This window comes from Solanum verrucosum, unplaced genomic scaffold (genome assembly GCF_900185275.1).
Source record: "Solanum verrucosum unplaced genomic scaffold, falcon-dt-bn FXZP01000060.1, whole genome shotgun sequence".
Taxonomy (NCBI): domain Eukaryota; kingdom Viridiplantae; phylum Streptophyta; class Magnoliopsida; order Solanales; family Solanaceae; genus Solanum; species Solanum verrucosum.
The window spans coordinates 9,103,355-9,120,959 of NW_026020129.1; the positions used below are offsets into that span (position 1 = coordinate 9,103,355).

Below are 17,605 nucleotides of genomic sequence, written 5' to 3' on the forward strand. Positions count from 1 at the left end.
TTTTTAACAATTTAATTAATGATTTTTTTAATATATATATAGTAGTATTTAAACGGACATCCACAATATAATAATACATTTATACGAAAAAAACATATTATGAGCTGAAACTTGTAAATTCTTAAACTTCATCATTTTTTCATTTGTTATCCCTTTTTAAATAACTTTTTTTAACTATTTAATTAATGATTATATATATGGATCTTTTACACTACAATTTAAAGATTTTGTTTGGACACATTGAAAACTTAATTGCGATAGTTACACAAATTATTACAAGCATTATATGACAACCTAATAACTTAATACTTTTTTAGTAAAGTTAACATATTACCGGATGTTAGTCTAAATGTTATTTCGCAGAGTAATTTTATATATTTGCATAACATTTAAAAATAACGAAATATATTGACAATCCATTTAGACTGGTCAATATATTTAGTTTAAATGCTCAAATAGCCGTATGTTTTAATGAAGTACTTCCAAAGTTTAAAAACGAATGACCTAGTTTGACTTGAAACGGAGTTTAAGAAAAGAAATAAGACTTTTTAATTTCGTGGTTTTAAATTAAAATTATGTCAAATGTATCAAAATGTTATTTAATTTTCTAGTCTTAAACATGTCACGTTAAAAGTTGAAGTTAAAGTAATGCCAAAAAGGAAATGGTCATTATTTTTTAAACAGACTAAAAAGGAAACTAGACAATTCTTTTTGAAACGGAGTGAGTATCTAAATATTACTCCACCCACTTTTAATTGTCATAGACTCATAGTTTTCTTTTTTAGAACCAAACGATAATAACTTTGACTAACACTTTAATATGTATTTCTCCATCATATTGATATGCAAAAGATTGGAATTTATAGTACTTTTCGTATACTTTTTGATTATCTATATTTTTGTTTATAATATCAAATTAATGTAATCTAATTTAACTTATCAAATTGACTTTTAATTAAAATTTGAAGAAAATGATTAAGTGTTTCGATTCAAAAAAGTTGTCGACGTCGTCTATTTAGAACGGGGCGAAAATCAGCCTCGATATTGTGACTAAACTCAACATTATGTCCAAGCCCAAGCTCATTTTCAGGGGTGTAGTTCCTTTGAACTCACAAACGCCACGTGGCAAAAGTTTAAGCCCCACGAATCAGTATAAATATTTCAATATTTAAAATTTAAAATTTTAAAGTAAAAAAAGCAGTAACACACAAGTCACAACTACAAAAAGCCTCTAGCCACCTATATCGCCACCACTACCACTTTCTGATTCCTCCGTCATGGATGGCTCCGGTGCTGGTTCCGACGAGTCACAATCGACTCGGTCCCGAGTTTTGGTGGAACGATTGCGATCATTGGAAGCGAGTTATGTGAAACTTAGGGAACAATTCAATTTGGTTTTGGAAGAAAAGAGTACTAGTAAGGATTTAGATGAAGATGCCCCGGGGTCGTATTGCGGCCCCGGAGTGTTCTATTCGGGGAATCCGTACAGAAATGTGTTGGAAGATATGGGTCATGCACTTTACGTTACCAAAATTGGTACAGGGGAGATTATTTACTGGTAAGTATAGTGATCATTTTCAGCTCCTATTATGAAATCTTATCATTTTTATTGCTTCATTCGTTTCAATTTGTTTGTTTTACTTTCTCTTTTAGTTTGTTTTTTTGACAATTCACGTGACATGGATCACAAAAATAAATAATATGTTTTATACCGTATATGTTTAGTTTAACATGGATTTAAAAATATTTTATAGTTTATTGAACTTTGTGTCAAGTCAAACTACACAAACAAATTGAAACAGAGGGAATACCGATATAAATTTCTACGAGGAGCATTGGCGCAATGGTAAATTAAAGAGTATCCTTTCTAGATTTAGTATGTATAACATATATAGAACCCAATCTTTTTTGCCCAAATTCCATTTTTTCGGATGACCAGTTCCAGCTTTGACACACCTCGACTAATTACACGAGATACCTATCCCCTGCCATCAGCAAAAGGTACCAAGTAATTTTGTCCACCAAGGCTAAGACAAATGGGAAGAATTACCTAGTGTTTTGTGTCTGCTAGAATTTGAACCTGAGACCTTATGACTCTCAACTACTTCATTTACCACTAAGTCACACCCTCGGATGCCCAAATTCTGTGTATATATATTAAGATATCTAGTAAACTTCTATAAATTTTATACTACTAATTCAGTTATTACTATATATTAACTCAAGTTTGTTGTAGGAACCAAGCTGCTGAGAAACTTTATGGATATAAAGACCATGAAGTAGTCGGACAGAGGTGTACTGAACTGCTTATTTGTGAAGAATATCATGAATTAGCTATGCATTATGTGAAAAGATTGAGCTGTGGACAATCATGGACGGATCAGTTTCCTTTTAAGAAGAGAACTGGTGAGATCTTTATGGCTATAGTGTCGAAAAGCCTAATGTACGAGGATGGTGAACTTTTTGGTGTTGTCACTGTCTCAAGTGATGCAGCTTTTTTAAATAAGATAAACTCGGAAAAATCAAGAACCTCTAAGTCGTCTAACGGACAACCTGGAAGGCGGGGAATAAATTTTAAAAGTACCGGGTGGCATCCACAGAGTCAAACTGCATCATTTGTTCCCAATCTGGTGGTTTGCTATTGCTTTGATTACTCATTGTGCTTATTAGTAACATTTTTGTGTTACTAATTTGCCCTATGGTGTTCTATATTTTCAGGCCTCAAAAGTCTTCTCGTTTAATCGTGGAGAGGTTGCACACAGAGACCGAGAGGAGGTTGAAGTAGATACCATAGGAGGGCAATCACAAAAGCCACCTAGAGCACCCGTAAGTGTTTAGGTACTTAGGTTCTTTACCTTTTGTTTATCATCAACAAGATGTATGAGCAGGGGCAGAGGTAGAAGCTCATAATTAGATTCAGCAGAACTCAGTATCTTTTGCTCATATAATAAGAAATTCATTAAATTTCATTAAATATGTATATATTTAGAACTTAGTTATTAGCATTCAAGTCGACATTCTATATTCCAGAACCCATAAAGTTGAAATCCTGGTTCCACCTTTGTATGAGATAAAGTTGTCATTTCAGGCTGCACGACTGAGTTTCAGTTTGCTAGGTAGGAAGAGCAGAGCTAATGCAGAAAGCTCAGAAATGGACGAGTCTCCGTTTGACATTGTGCAGTCTTCTAAACTAGTACTGTTCCTGCTTCCTTTCGTGCATAGGATATTTTTTTGCTAGCTATGTCATGTTCCTTCTTGACCTTCAGTCTACTTTACTGACCGTTTTTATACTAGTCTTACCTGTTTTATGAAAATCGTAGGTGGCGAAGGTCATGTCAAAACTGAACATTACAGGATTTGGAAACATTGGAGGAGAAAAGTGTGCAAATATTCAACAGAATGGGCATGATGAAACTTTTGCTAATGTGAATATCACGGAACCTTATTTACCATCGTCTTCCGAGGGAAAATATACTCATGTTCTTGATGCCTATCATGATTTCCAGAATATACTGAAAGGGTCATGTTTTACTCAACAAAGAACGATTGCTCCTGAAAATGCACAAATAACATCCACTGATGTCATAGAGGGTCGTATAGCTATCTGCTCCAGAAAGTTCGACGACCAAATCAATGCTAACTATCATAAGCCACAAATAGGAAACTCAAAACTTTCAGTGATAGAAGATTTATCAGGACAGCAGCTAGAAAACCAACAGTCCCGGAAGTCAGGGGAGAACACTAGAAGCAGCCACGGAAGCTCATCAAATAAAAATGAGAATGAGTTGAGCTTGATAGTACATTGTGAGATACGTTGGGAAGACATCAGCCTAAGCGTAGAAATTGGACAAGGTAAATCACGAGAATATCGTTCCAATGTTATTGAGATAGTTCAATTTGGTTATTGCACATATGTGATGTTGGCCAAAGGTAGTTTGAGAAGAAATTACCTAGTTGTTAGAGATATATTTGTACACTCATTGCCTTAATCGCTGTAATATTTCCTTTTTCAGGTGCATTCGGCGTTGTGTATCATGGAATTTGGAAAGGATCGGTAATTTCCTAGTTCACAATGTTCTTTTCACATTATGAGGACAGTGAAACAATATCTCATTTTTATGGTATTTGTGTCTTTTCTCCTTTTTGATCCTTCAGGATGTTGCTGTTAAGGTTTTCTTTGGGAACCAACGCGGCGAGACAACTTTGCTTGACTACAAAAAGGAGGTATGTGATGCCATCAAATAGTCACTGAATTAACCATATTAACAGATTTTTAATTGAGATTCAATGTCTTCAGATTGACATAATGAAAAGACTTAGACATCCGAACGTGCTATTATTTATGGGAGCAGTAAGTTCACAAGAAAAGCTTGCCATTATCACCGAGTATATGCCCAGGTAATGAAGCACAGGAATGTCATCTTGGCATGGTCTTGGTTATGACATAAAACCTAGATAGACAATAATATCACATACGTTCATCATGTGTTTCAGGGGAAGTCTTTTTAAAGTACTTCACAGGAATAATCCGCCACTAGACCTCAAAAGACGTCTTAGGATGGCCCTTGATGTGGTTTGTTTCTCTGCTTGGACTCATAAATTTGTGTAAATAAGAATTCATGGTTTTTTTCACTCTTTCTTTTGTTTGATTTAGGCTAGGGGTATGTGTTACTTGCATCGACGGAACCCTCCTATAGTACATAGAGATCTTAAATCTTCAAACCTGCTTGTGGATAAAAGCTGGACTGTCAAGGTCTTCATTTCTCTGTTCAACCTTTAAATTTATTCATGGTGAAGCCATTTTACGAATTATGGAATACTATATAAGATTATTGGTGTCTCTTTCCTTAGGTTGGAGATTTTGGCCTTTCAAAATTGAAACATGCTACTTTCTTAACAGCAAATTCTGGACGAGGGACGGTATGCATCTCAGCCTTTTATTTTGCTCTTTTTTGTGGTGACATTGGATATGATAATGCTGTTACTTGTCCCTCACAAAATTTTACTCTGCTGTTATCGTTGCAGCCGCAGTGGATGGCTCCTGAAGTACTTAGAAATGAACCTTCAACAGAGAAGTAAGTTTTACAAGCTTTACTTTCTGTTTTATTTTGCTTATGTTAGTTAACTTTGATGATGTAATGCGAAACCAATTGTTAAACTTGAGCCATTGGTGGGGCTCTTTTTTTGGCTGACAAATTGTGTTGGATTATTTAATCACTGGATTGTTTTGTTCTTTTGGCCGATTTTGCATAGTTTATCCTATTTATTGGTTTTGAGAAAGGTTTTTAGGCATGTTGTTGCATGCTGGCTTCACATTCTACATAATTAACATCAGTTGCAATGGCAACCTTGATGTAGTCCTTCCGCTGTTGTGCAGATCTGACGTCTTCAGTTTCGGTGTGATCTTATGGGAACTAATGACTGAATCTATTCCGTGGAAGGACCTTAATCCTTTACAGGTACCTCGATGTTTCTTTCACTATGTTCGGTGTTAATATGCCTGCAAATGATGATAGCATGTTAGTATCCCACATTGGTGGTGAATGTGACAATTTGTCTTCTTAAATGGTCTTTGGGCAATCGTCACCTCGCGAGCTAGTTTTTGAGATTGAATCAAGTTCAACGTTCATTTTCTTATCATAGCAAGCTGGTCTGTACTGGGATCAAAGTAGTTTATTTATTTGAAGGTTGTCGGAGTTGTTGGATTCATGGATGGTAGGCTGGATATTCCGCAAAAACTTGATCCTCGTGTTTCAGCTATTATCCTTGATTGTTGGCAAAGGTGCTTTCCTCTGCTTTCTGTTGATATTGTAAACTATGTTGCTTGGACTTTCCAAAAATATTGTTGCATTCATGTCAAGTCAGCCAATAAAGGCATAAAACACTACTTTTGGAGGATTTGACGTGCAACCGTTAGACGTTTTTGAAGAGTCCAAGCAACATAGATCGATTGTGAATGAACTAGAACTAAGCCTTTGTTTTGTACCTATAAAACAGTAAACCAGAATTTCGTCCATCATTCGAAGACATTAGCCGAAGAATGACAGATATAATTCTCTCATTTGGTGGATTGACATCCAGGAAGAACTCAGGAGGAATGGTATCAAACACAGATTGAAAAGCTACTCAAGATAAAAGAACCTAAACAAAAACATGAAGCCGATATAGCGATAGAATCGACAATGGACAACAATGTTCGTTCTCTATGTAATGTAAAATTTTCTGTTGATGCTTTCTATTCTGCATAAAATAGGAGTGTATTATTAAGTGCATATTGTAGGACGGAATAAAATGATTTTGATTCTCTACTTAGAATATTTTTTTCTTATAAAGTAATCTTTTTATGTCTCAATTTCAATTAATTTATGAATTATGAGTGACTTGTATTCCAAAAAAAATGTAATAACTCAGTAATAAAGTATGAAGTGTGGATTTTAGTATTCCCAAAATATGTAGTGGTAACTTTGATGTATTACATTTGTGTTGAACATCTAAAACCTAAGTTGCTCGGACTCTCTAGAAATGTTGCTGCATTCGTGTCGTGTCCTTCAAAAATGCACTACTTTCGAAGGATTCGACACACACCTGATAATATTTTTTGAGAAATCCAAGCAACATAGTGACGGTAAGGGTATATGTAAGTCATTTGTATAACAGTACGGTATATATATATGAGCCAGTTTCATAACGAGAGGTATATCAGCTTTAAATGACAAAGTTGATGGTATATCAAACTATTTTTCCTATTACATATACAATAAATGAAGATTAAAAAGGGAATATAATAATTTATAAGTAATCCAATATGATATATAGGTTAAAGGGAAAATTACGAGGTTAAACAAACTTATACTACTTAATTATTCATCATAGCTATAATTTACTATAATTACCACTCACGACTAATATTATCCATTAATTACGTGGGCTGACTTCGAGTTTGTATAATTAGTCACGTTTGTATATGTATAATTTGCCAGAATATACAAATACATATGCATAATATATAATTATCTAACCGATATACATATACCATTCACCTCTCTCCCATTCTCTGTCCTCTCTCCTCCCTCTCCCAATCTCGCTTGCCTCTCTCCTTCCTTTCCCAATCTCGCTTGCCATACAAATGCATATGTATAATATACAATTATCGAACCGATATACATATACAATTCGCCTCTCTCCCACTCTCTGTCCTCTCTCGCTCGCCTCTCTCCTCCCTCTCCCAATATCGCTCGCCTCTCTCCTCCATCTCCCAATTTCGCTCGCCTCTCTCCTCCCTCTCCCAATCTCGCTTGCCATATATACAAATACATATGTATAATATACAATTATCTAACTGATATACACATACAATTCACCTCTCTCCCACTCTTTGCCCTGTCTCTCGCCTCTCTCCTCTCTCTCCCAGTCTCGCTTGCCTCTCTTCTCCCTATAACATGTAGCTACGAATAATTATCAAACTATAATTATGGAGAATAATTTGGCTATTTTTGAGTAGCTATATGTGAAAGTTCATCATAGGTTAAATATTGCGTGAAGTTATACTAATCTACTCTGACTTGCTTATCAAAATGATTTATATAATTATATAAATATTTAAAATTTATTTTAAATAATAAATTAATATTTAATAGTAATAAATTAAATAATGTCGAGACGAAAAGTATTTTGGAAGCGGTAGTGCTGTGGGCAGGAAAGAGCAAGGGGTAGCTAGGTAGCACGTGAATACTGAATCAGTCGTTTTGTCAAATAAAAATATAGAGACAGAATTATTATGTTTAGTCATTTCATCAGAATCTCATATATATTGAGACACTGCCTAATTTGCCGTCTAAGACAAGTTATTAACAACTCATTTCATCAGTACTGACAGCATGTAAATATAATAAATTAAATTAATATTCTTTCTGTTTCCTATTATTTAACTCCATATTAAAATTAATTATTTCATTTTTCTTGTCTAATATACACAAAATAAATACGAAGAGAGTAGTAATACTGCTCATGATTAATTAATTGCAAAAGCCAAAAAGAAGAAAAATAAATGTTTCTTTAATTAAACACGAGGATGTTGTACTTTTCAGAATTTAGATACTCTATTATTAACCCAATAATAAACTATAGAGTACATTTCATCATTTTGACTCTTTTCTTCCAATGGACATAAAAGTCCTCAGTACAAATTTCATGGTCAATAGAGAGTCCAACACTTTTTTCCAGCAGAAAACAGCCTAGTATATAACGTTTATACCAACAAATCAAAAAATAAATAAAAATCAAATCGATTTAATTCCAATTTGATATATTACAAAAATCAAAGAATCGAACACTCACCTCAAATTTTCAAAAATATGTTGCTGTAATTGACTAGAGTCCATGCATGACAAATGTATATATAAATATATCGAATATCATATCAAAATTGAAAACTTTAACACCACAATTTGAATATTTTGATTTTTGATATGCATATTGAAAAAAGTTTAGTGTTCGATATAGTATCTGATATTACAAATAAAAATTGAATATCATACTGAAATGTATATTTATATATAAAATTCATATATATGTAATAAAATCCTAGTAAATATTTAAAATAGTAACAATTATTTAGATGTAGAAGTTTTAAAACTATTTTATCTTGATTTAATTTTTTTGTGCTTGATTAACAAAGAAAATTGTGTGTACTTTATATTAAATATTTTTACATGTATGATATAGTTAATACATTTCTTGAAGAGTTAAAGTCATAATTTTTTATCATACAAATATATGTAAATTGAAGTTGACCAAACTATTATAACCAATCTATTATATTATAAAACATCGAAATTATAAAATATCGAACCTTATCAAATTATTTTAATATAATATCTTACAAACGGTAAATCAAAATTAGCGAACCAAAACTTTTTAATATCGTAAATTATCGAATTGAATTTTCAATATCGTAACAGTAATTGGACGGCCCATCTTTGTTGACCAAGTTCTTACATGTGTGACTAGTGTCATTCACCTTTGACATGTTCTCCAATTTTACTTCACCTGTAAATTCTTTTTATTTTTATTCTAACATTTGATTATAAATTTAGTTAAAATATAAAAGAAAATTATATTATCAATATATTGTAAAAAAAATTGAAATTATGTATAAATACATAAGTTATTTATTCAGAAAAAGTTGTAAGTGAAACTGAAGTTTCCCCCCAAAAAAGATAAATATTATTATTACTGTATCATATTTGAGGTTAGTGAATAATAAATAGATAAATATTAAAAAGACTATACTATAAATTTGTCTTGTAATGAGCTACATTACGAGATATAGTGGGGGGCGGGGGGGGGGGGGGATTATTGGAATATTTATGTCAGGAGTAGTCTATAGAGACTACAAAACTGAGATTTTTAATAGATTACAAGATTTATTTGTATAGTAGTTTTGCCAGGAATCTATGCTCACGACCCACTGCCCACAGCCGAAAGTTATACTTCTTTCCACTAAAAAATAAATAAATTATTTCGTTTTATTTTTCGATATTCAAATAAATAAATACACCTTCCATAATGTTAATATAATAAATGATTCAAAATATTTCTTTTAAAAATCATAACAGATAAATTAATAAGGAGGGAGTAACTTTAACTACAAATTTATAGGAATGTCATTTTGAGTAGAGTGCAGGGCAATTTTTACCTTTTTAACCTTCAAGTATTGGTAATTAGTAACTTAAAGAATATTCCTTTTTGGATTTATAGTTTAATATCAAATGGTATCACACTAGAATTTGGATTTTGCTAACATGTGTCCCTACTCCCTAACATCAAAATGTGTTTTTTATTACTTAATAATGAAAAGAATTTTACTTGAGTAACGTGCAGAGTTATTTTACCCTTTTAACCTTCAAGAATTAGCAATTGGTAACTTGAAGAATATTTCTTTTGGATTAATATCGAAAACGTGATATTCCAATAAAGAAAAGATTTTTTTAAAGGGTGATTGTGAATTGTTTACAATATAGATAATTTATATGTTACTATAGCGGCCAATAAAAGATTTTTTTTAAAAAAATTAATCGGAATTTTTTTTAAAAATCCAATTTATTTGATGTATTTTTTAGCCGGTCAAAAATAATACCTTTGTTTAAAAAAGAATGACCTCTTTCTTTTTTTTATAACATTTTAATTTCAGTTTTTTACGTAACATGTTTAAGGCCACAAGATTAAATGACAATTTTGTACATATGACATAACTTTAATTTAGGATAACAAGATTCAAAAGTCTTTTTTATTTTCTTAAAATTCGTGTCAAGTCAAATCAGATCATTTTTTTTGAAACGGAGGGAGTAATATCTTTAATACTTAAAAAATATTTAACTTTTTTCTTATTGAGACAATTTACAATCACACAATTATTTATAATTTGTTCAATACCATGAATTTCAACCATTATTTTTATTGTCTCAATCTATGTGAAAATGTTTGATTTGATATTAAATTTTTTAAAAGAAAAACAGAAGACATTTCATCTGATTTAAGGCAAAATATGTTTTTTTCTCATATTTATAAATTATTTCATTAAAAATAAAATAAGAAATTGAAAATATAATTATTAATATATCATTCTTTTTTAAGCGGACGTAAAAATAAAGAGCGTCACACCTACAATAGTAAGACTAAATGTTATGTTTGGTCAAATAATATTGCATAAGATTGAATAAAGCAAATATATATGCAATCAAATAACTCAGTAATGACATCGTTTGTCAAAACATTTGCATGGTTGATTTAGTGAGGTAATGTTAAACATGTATACAAATATTTAACGTTTAAATTTCATATAGCTATTAAAATTAAATGTATGTAAAAATTATTTTAATGATTTTGTTTATCAAAAAGAAAAAATGTATATATACGTTAACCAGTTTGACCAAAAAAAATAGGTACAAGTCCTAGTTGAAGTGTCTAAGTGAATTATGCGTACAACTTTAAGGGGCCGCCGATGACTTAAGTCATGTAAAAAAATACAAATATCAATAGTCGTCTTTCATGAAGTTATAACCATAATTGATAGCACCATTTAAGTATAATCTTTTTTAAAAAAAAATATTCGCTTTAAAATTTACGTGCATGACATTAATGATACTTATAATAAATATTTTATTTTGCAAACAACATTTTTTAATAAAATATTATTATAGTATTTAAGTACGATTGTGGTAAAGGTTAATTTTATAAAGATGTATTGTTACAATAAATGTTATTATTTTCATAAGTCAAATGATATTATTAAAAAAACATAACAAGAAAATATGATTTTTTGGGAGAAAATCAAATTGTTATAATAACGAATGATTTGTTATAATAAGACTGAATTGTATTTTATGAGAAGGCAAGCATAATTTAGAGGAAAGCTCCTTTATCAATGGACCAATTAAGTACTACTAATTTGTCAACCTAAGTCAAGATAAGATTACCTAACATAAATTTATGTTTAGAGGTAATTGTATCCTTAATCACTCCGTAATTTTGCGAAAAGGTTATCACTTATCACCATTTCACTCCACGCTACTGTTGTTTAGAGAAGAATTATACTCCCTTCGTCCTTAATTATTTGTCAATTTTTTAATTGATACACCTATTAAGAAAATAATAATTGATATAGTGAGTTTACCATTTTACTCCTATTAATTATGAAGTAGATGAATTAAAAACTTAAGATTTTTAAAAGGTTCTATCTTTTTCAAAGTAATTAATTGAGAATATAATAAATACATTTTTTTCTCCTTTCTTGATTTGTTAAAATTGACAAGTAATTATGAACAAAAAAAATAAATATAGACAAATAATTAGAGACAGAGGAAATGCTATTGCTTCGTAGTTCTCTCTAGTCTCTATATACGGTAAATAAAGTTTTCCAAATATAGCAAATAAATATAAAAATGACAAAAATAGTCTCTTTTGTTGGTCCTTTAGGTTTTGGAATGATTTTTTTTTTATATAATGTTCTTGTTCTAATTTTTAATTATTTAAAAATGTATATGTTATAATTATATTATTCAAAGGTTATTTTTCACATTTTAAAAATATAAATAATCCAACTCATTTTGGCTATTGATTTATTTTAAGATTAATAAGCTAGTGTTTGACCATTAATTTTTAAATATTTTTGGCAAGTTGTGTTTGGGTGAAGTTTCACCATGAGTTTGGTCCTAGATTATGGGAGAAATCTTTGACTTTTTTAAAATATACGATTTATATCCATAAGTTCTAATACTTATTTTAAATATCTATAAGTTTGTATTATCATTTTAAAATGACAATCTTCCGCGAAAAGTCACGACAATGAACATAATTAATATGAATTTGGAAAAAAGGAAAATACCATTGATTTGTATACGAAAATCTATTATAACTACTTGTAATTGAAAGTAACTTTGAAAAGCAAGCTCGGATAAAAAATGTGTATAACAACATAAATTTTGTACAACAAGCTATGAATAAAATTTAATCCAAAACTATAATTTATGAGTGTTTTTATTAAATATAAAATTTGGGTAATTTTTAAATTTTTTAAAATTCCCAAATTCTAGTTTTTTTAAGAACTTAGAAACTGGAGATGTTTACCAAGTATATTTGCTAAGTAATAATAACAAAGTATATGGCCACACAGGCCTAAGTGAAAGGGTATTATTCTCTAAATCCAATATTTTTTCTTAGTTACCAAAAAAAAAAAAAAAGGACTAAAGTCTTCTTTTTTTCTTTTAACATTTTGAATTTTTTTTATTGGGGTGGTTGGCATAGGGTAATTTGGTCAATTCACATAATACAATTCCCAGCATTGGAGTAAATATTACTTCCCACTGTTCACAATAAATTAACACAGAGTTGACAATCCCAAGTAGTAGTAGAAGAAGAAGCACATTATTTTTAACTTCTCTCACATTTCACACAAATCTCTCTTCTTCTTCCTCCTCTCTCTCTCACTCTCTTCACTTCCATTTCTCTGCAAAAACAGAAAAAAAAAAAGAAAAAAATGTTCTTTTTAATCCAATTTCTATGTTCTTTTGAATAAATGGGCAAAGCATCCAAATGGTTTAGAGGTCTTCTTGGCCTAAAAAACAGGACCCATCATCTTCCTCTAACGAAAATCCAAAACCCACAAAGAAAAAATGGAGCTTTGTTAAATCTTACAGAGAAAAGGACTCTAACTTTGTTAAGGGTACTGATAAAGAATCATCAAACTATGGTCGTGTTGTGTCAAATTCACTTCAAAACGGTTCTGTTGGATGTAGCGTTGATTCGTCAAATCGAGCGATTGCGGTGGCGGAAGCAACGGCCGTCGTAGCCGAAGCTGCTATCGCCGCCGCTCAAGCCGCCGCTGCGGTTGTGAAGCTTACTAATAGTGGTAGAGCTACTACTACCACAACTAATGGTGGTGCCGCTGCTGTTACGATGTGGAACGGCATTTCTCTCAGCTCCTCTGCGGTGGTTGGTAAAAGAAAGGGAGTCGCCGCCGGCAACCGTGAAAATTGTGCCGCCGTTGTTATTCAATCACATTTCCGAGCTTATTTGGTTAGTAGTTGGTTTAAATAATTTGATGATTTTAACTTATTTATAGTAATAATATGATAAAAATTTAATCTTTTACATGTAGTTACAGCTAATCTGCATTATTAGTTATTGCAAACAGTTAGTTTTCATGCGAATTGCAACAACAAAGGTAGAGAGACTGTTTCCGATAATTTTTATGTGAATTGATATGAGTGAAAATTCTTCTTTTTTCACATTGATTGGAAGCTGTTTTATCTATGTCGTTTATTGCTGTGTTTTTTTTTCATAATTAACAAACCAACGTAGCTTGTTGTGTACCTATTTGTTATCCTTTTTTCAAGAAAAAAATGATCTTTTTTTGTTTTGTGGGGTAGAGGGGTGAAGGGGGCGGGTGGTTAAGAGTTGGAACATTGGTGAAGGGGAATGTAGAAGAGAAGAGATATGGGGCCAATGTAGGAACCGTGTGGACCTGAAGATCTAAAAATAGAAATATTATGGGTTAGGTTGAAGTTTTCAAGATTTATTAAAAAAAATATAGAAATGGGATAAAGTGTACTTTTTTGTAAAAAAATTAAGAACTGTGCTATAAAGTGAATTCCAAGATGAGTAGTTTCCTACTCCCTCCGTCCATATTTACTTGTCCATATTTCCTTTTTTAGTTGTCCCTATTTAGTTGTCCATTTTGACAAATCAAGAAAGGACAACAAATTTTTTCCTATTATACCCTTATTTACACTTTTTGAAAATTGTAAAAGTGTATGTTGTTTCCCTCCAATTTATTTCACTTTAATTCAAATAAGTAGTTGTAATTTTGAAGTGAAAAGTGGTCAAAAGGGTAAAATTGTAACTTTATTGTGCTAATCATTGTTGCCTTAATCTGTGTGCCTTTTCTAAAGTGGACAACTAAAAATGGACGGAGGGAGTATTGTTTTAAATGCTTTACTTTGATTAGTAGTAGTATGTTTTTTGTACATTGCTGCACTGTAGTGTTACTGTAACAGCCAGCAAGCAAGGTCACTAGCACTGTTTGATGATGTTAAAGTTGCGTGTATTTGGTTTTTGTGGTACTCTTTTGTTTCTCATATGATGTAAAACTTGACCAAAACTAAGGTAAAAGTTTTTGAATTTTTTGTTTCTATTTTTTTGGGTATTTTTGAGCAACATAGATAATGACTGGAACCTGATAAGCATTTATTTTGGTTAGGCATTGAGGAATTTCATATTAATGTCTCTTAGTTAATATGGCTAATTGTTAGGTAACTTGGTTCAGTATGTGGAAACATCATAAATTCTTTGCCCTGAGGGAAAAGGTTTATATGTTCAGCTGTTCTTTTGGACCACTTGGTGAATTAGTTGATAATTGATATGTATTGAGTTTTTTTGACTATCGGTAAATTTTAGTCTTGTATTGGAATTCTTGATAGTTTTGTGGCTCGTCTGTGTAGTTTGGACTCTAAAAATGTCGCTGCACTACTTTTGGATGATTCGACACGCATAGGCTTACGTTTATGAAATGTCTGAGCAACATAGTCCCAATTTTGTTTTACGGAAAAGGAGATGAGAACTTTGTTGTGTAGTACAATTGCTTTGTCTTTAGAGAGTTGGCAGTCAGAAGCTTTTATGGTACTATTTTTCATTTCTTTATTAGAAAGTTGGTTGAATTGTCATATGTCCCAATCTTCTGAAAATGTCAGACTTCACTTTAGAAGAAGATTTCAGAGGTGTGAAAATGAAGTTTTAAGGCGCCAACACCTTTGAAAATTTTCATGCTTTTCTGTGCTATGACATCATCACAATTCACAAACTAGTTACTGTTACACTATTTGTTTTGCCAATTAATTGCATTTTATGGTCTTAATATGTAATCTGAAGTCGAGGAGAGCTTTACGAGCGTTGAAGGGACTGGTGAAGCTTCAAGCACTGGTGAGAGGTCACATTATTAGGCAACAGACTGCTGATTATCTACGGCAAATGCAAGCAATATCCAGAGCTCAGTCGAGGGCTCGTGCTGGACGATCTCAGATCTCAGGATCCCCTCATTCAAGCACTAAGTCTGTTCAATTTCTTCATGTAAGCAATAACAATCTTCCTTCCCTCCAATTGTACAAATTTGAAGAAAATTCCTATTTCTTAAAGACTGCTGTACTAAAGTTACGGTCTTTAATATAAGTTCCTACTTTGATTAAAGATGCTTACTTTAACCATTCACTTCAGTCCCCCACACCTTTTTCCCATCTACTGTAAAAATGCCACTCTTTTTTTCCTCTTATAATAGTCACTATTCTGAAAGTGGTTAAACATGTCATGTGACTCTAAATTCTTTTACATGTCACGCGGGGTTCTTTTTAAAAATGAGTTGATGCATGTAATCTTTTTTTAGCCAAAAACTTGTCCCCTGTACTGTGTTAGTTAGCTCTAAGCTGCCTATGATTGATCAAATGTGTTCTTAACGTGTAGGATCCCACAACTCCAGAGAAATTCGAGCATGTTATCCGCGCAAGGAGCTTGAAGCATGATGAAACGTCTATGCTCAAGGTATTTTATGCTTGTTTAGTGCAGCAACTATTTTAATTGTTAATGACTAACTTGGAGTGTTAATAATGCAGAGGAATACCTCGAAATCAAATTGGAAGGTAATTGATTCGGAAAAGGCACGAATTAGACCTCACGGATCTTCTGCAAGAACTAGTTCTATTGATGACGAAAAGAGTGACAAGATCCTCGAGATAGATACCGTGAAACCATATGTTACACCTAAACAAAGGAACCTCTTCCACTCCTCACATCATAGCTTGAACTCTGACCAATACAGCTATAGCTTAACAACGTCAAAGGAATCAACAGCTCATCAAACGGTTCCCAGTCCATCGTCCTGTGGAAATCAACCCCTTAGTCCCCTGAAGTTCAATGAAGATCTTGATGAAGCTTGCTTCTGCACTGCTGACAATAGCCCTCAGTTTTACTCGGCTTCATCAAAGGGCGGTAGTTCAAAGAGAGGACCGTTTACACCAACTAAGAGCGACGGTTCAAGAAGCTATATGAGTGGTTACTCTGATCATCCCAACTACATGTCCTACACTGAGTCCTCCAAGGCTAAGGTACGTTCAATGAGCGCACCTAAACAAAGGCCTCACTACGAGAGATCAAGTTCAACAAAAAGGTACTCGATTCATGGGTGCAGTGAGTCAAGAAACAACTCACAAAAGGGTTCTTTTTATGCCAACTTCACTGGTAAAGCTTATCCCGGTTCTGGTCGGTTGGACCGGCTTGGAATGCCTGTTATCAGGGCAGATCCATCTGGATTCAGTGGTGGTCTTCGTCACAGATATTAAGCATACATTGTAGTTGAAAACTAACCAGATGTAGCTAATTATGAATATCTAATGTCTTGTGTTTAGGCCATGGTGCTAATGTGAAGCATTTTATGCCTAGTTGGTAAGAGAATGCAATCTCTTGGTTGTGAAAAGTATTTGATTCGAGTTCCTTTGGGTATTGAGTTGTTTTTGTTAGAGAGGTGGGATTCTGGCTAGTTCGAATTTAATCGGACTCCATGAACTTAAGGTGGGAAACTAATTAAGGGCCCTTTGTTTTCCAATTTCCAAATTACAAACTATACTCACATTTTCAACTTTTTTAACTAATTCAACCCTCCAACATGAACTGAATTCAGCGCTGATTAAAACAAAAAAAGATTCAATGCAGGCAGCCTGGCACCTTCTATTTAAGCATATCTTACATTTTCCCATGAGGATCTTTGTCATTATAATTTTAAACATTAAATTTATGGGTCCACAATAATATCAGTATGAATAGATAAAGTATGGCTTTTGGGACCATCATGGTAGTATTTCCACTCTCCTCTGTCTTGAGTGAATTGGTTTCGAGAGCATTCCGCCAGTTTTTGGCGGCTTTCACTTTCAACTTGATTCACCGCCTACGTGCCCTTTACGCCCAGTCGTTCTTTCCAAATATTGATCAAGACTTCCCATTTATTCACTTTTTACAGGTCTGTAGATTTTGAAGTAATATAGTAACATAAAGTAAGTAGTAG

The 17,605-nt window shown here is 32.4% G+C and overlaps 2 protein-coding genes across 2 annotated transcripts; both read left to right on the forward strand.

The window, feature by feature from the left end:
- Positions 1–1,490: 1,490 nt before the first annotated feature.
- On the forward strand, positions 1,491–6,118 carry LOC125826790 (uncharacterized). Its single transcript, XM_049506132.1, has 15 exons — positions 1,491–1,558; positions 2,237–2,630; positions 2,719–2,826; positions 3,089–3,193; positions 3,321–3,852; positions 4,014–4,054; positions 4,156–4,224; positions 4,298–4,398; positions 4,495–4,573; positions 4,655–4,753; positions 4,852–4,920; positions 5,026–5,075; positions 5,378–5,459; positions 5,688–5,782; positions 5,998–6,118. Exons 1-15 carry the CDS (start codon positions 1,506–1,508, stop codon positions 6,116–6,118), a joined length of 1,998 nt encoding a protein of 665 aa, XP_049362089.1. The 5' UTR covers positions 1,491–1,505.
- Positions 6,119–13,060: 6,942 nt separating this feature from the next.
- On the forward strand, positions 13,061–16,888 carry LOC125826784 (protein IQ-DOMAIN 22-like). Its single transcript, XM_049506120.1, is given in 5 exon segments — positions 13,061–13,112; positions 13,115–13,575; positions 15,427–15,624; positions 16,012–16,089; positions 16,161–16,888. Coding segments are annotated over 5 exon segments (1,500 nt in total). The 5' UTR covers positions 13,061–13,075; the 3' UTR covers positions 16,887–16,888.
- Positions 16,889–17,605: the final 717 nt, after the last annotated feature.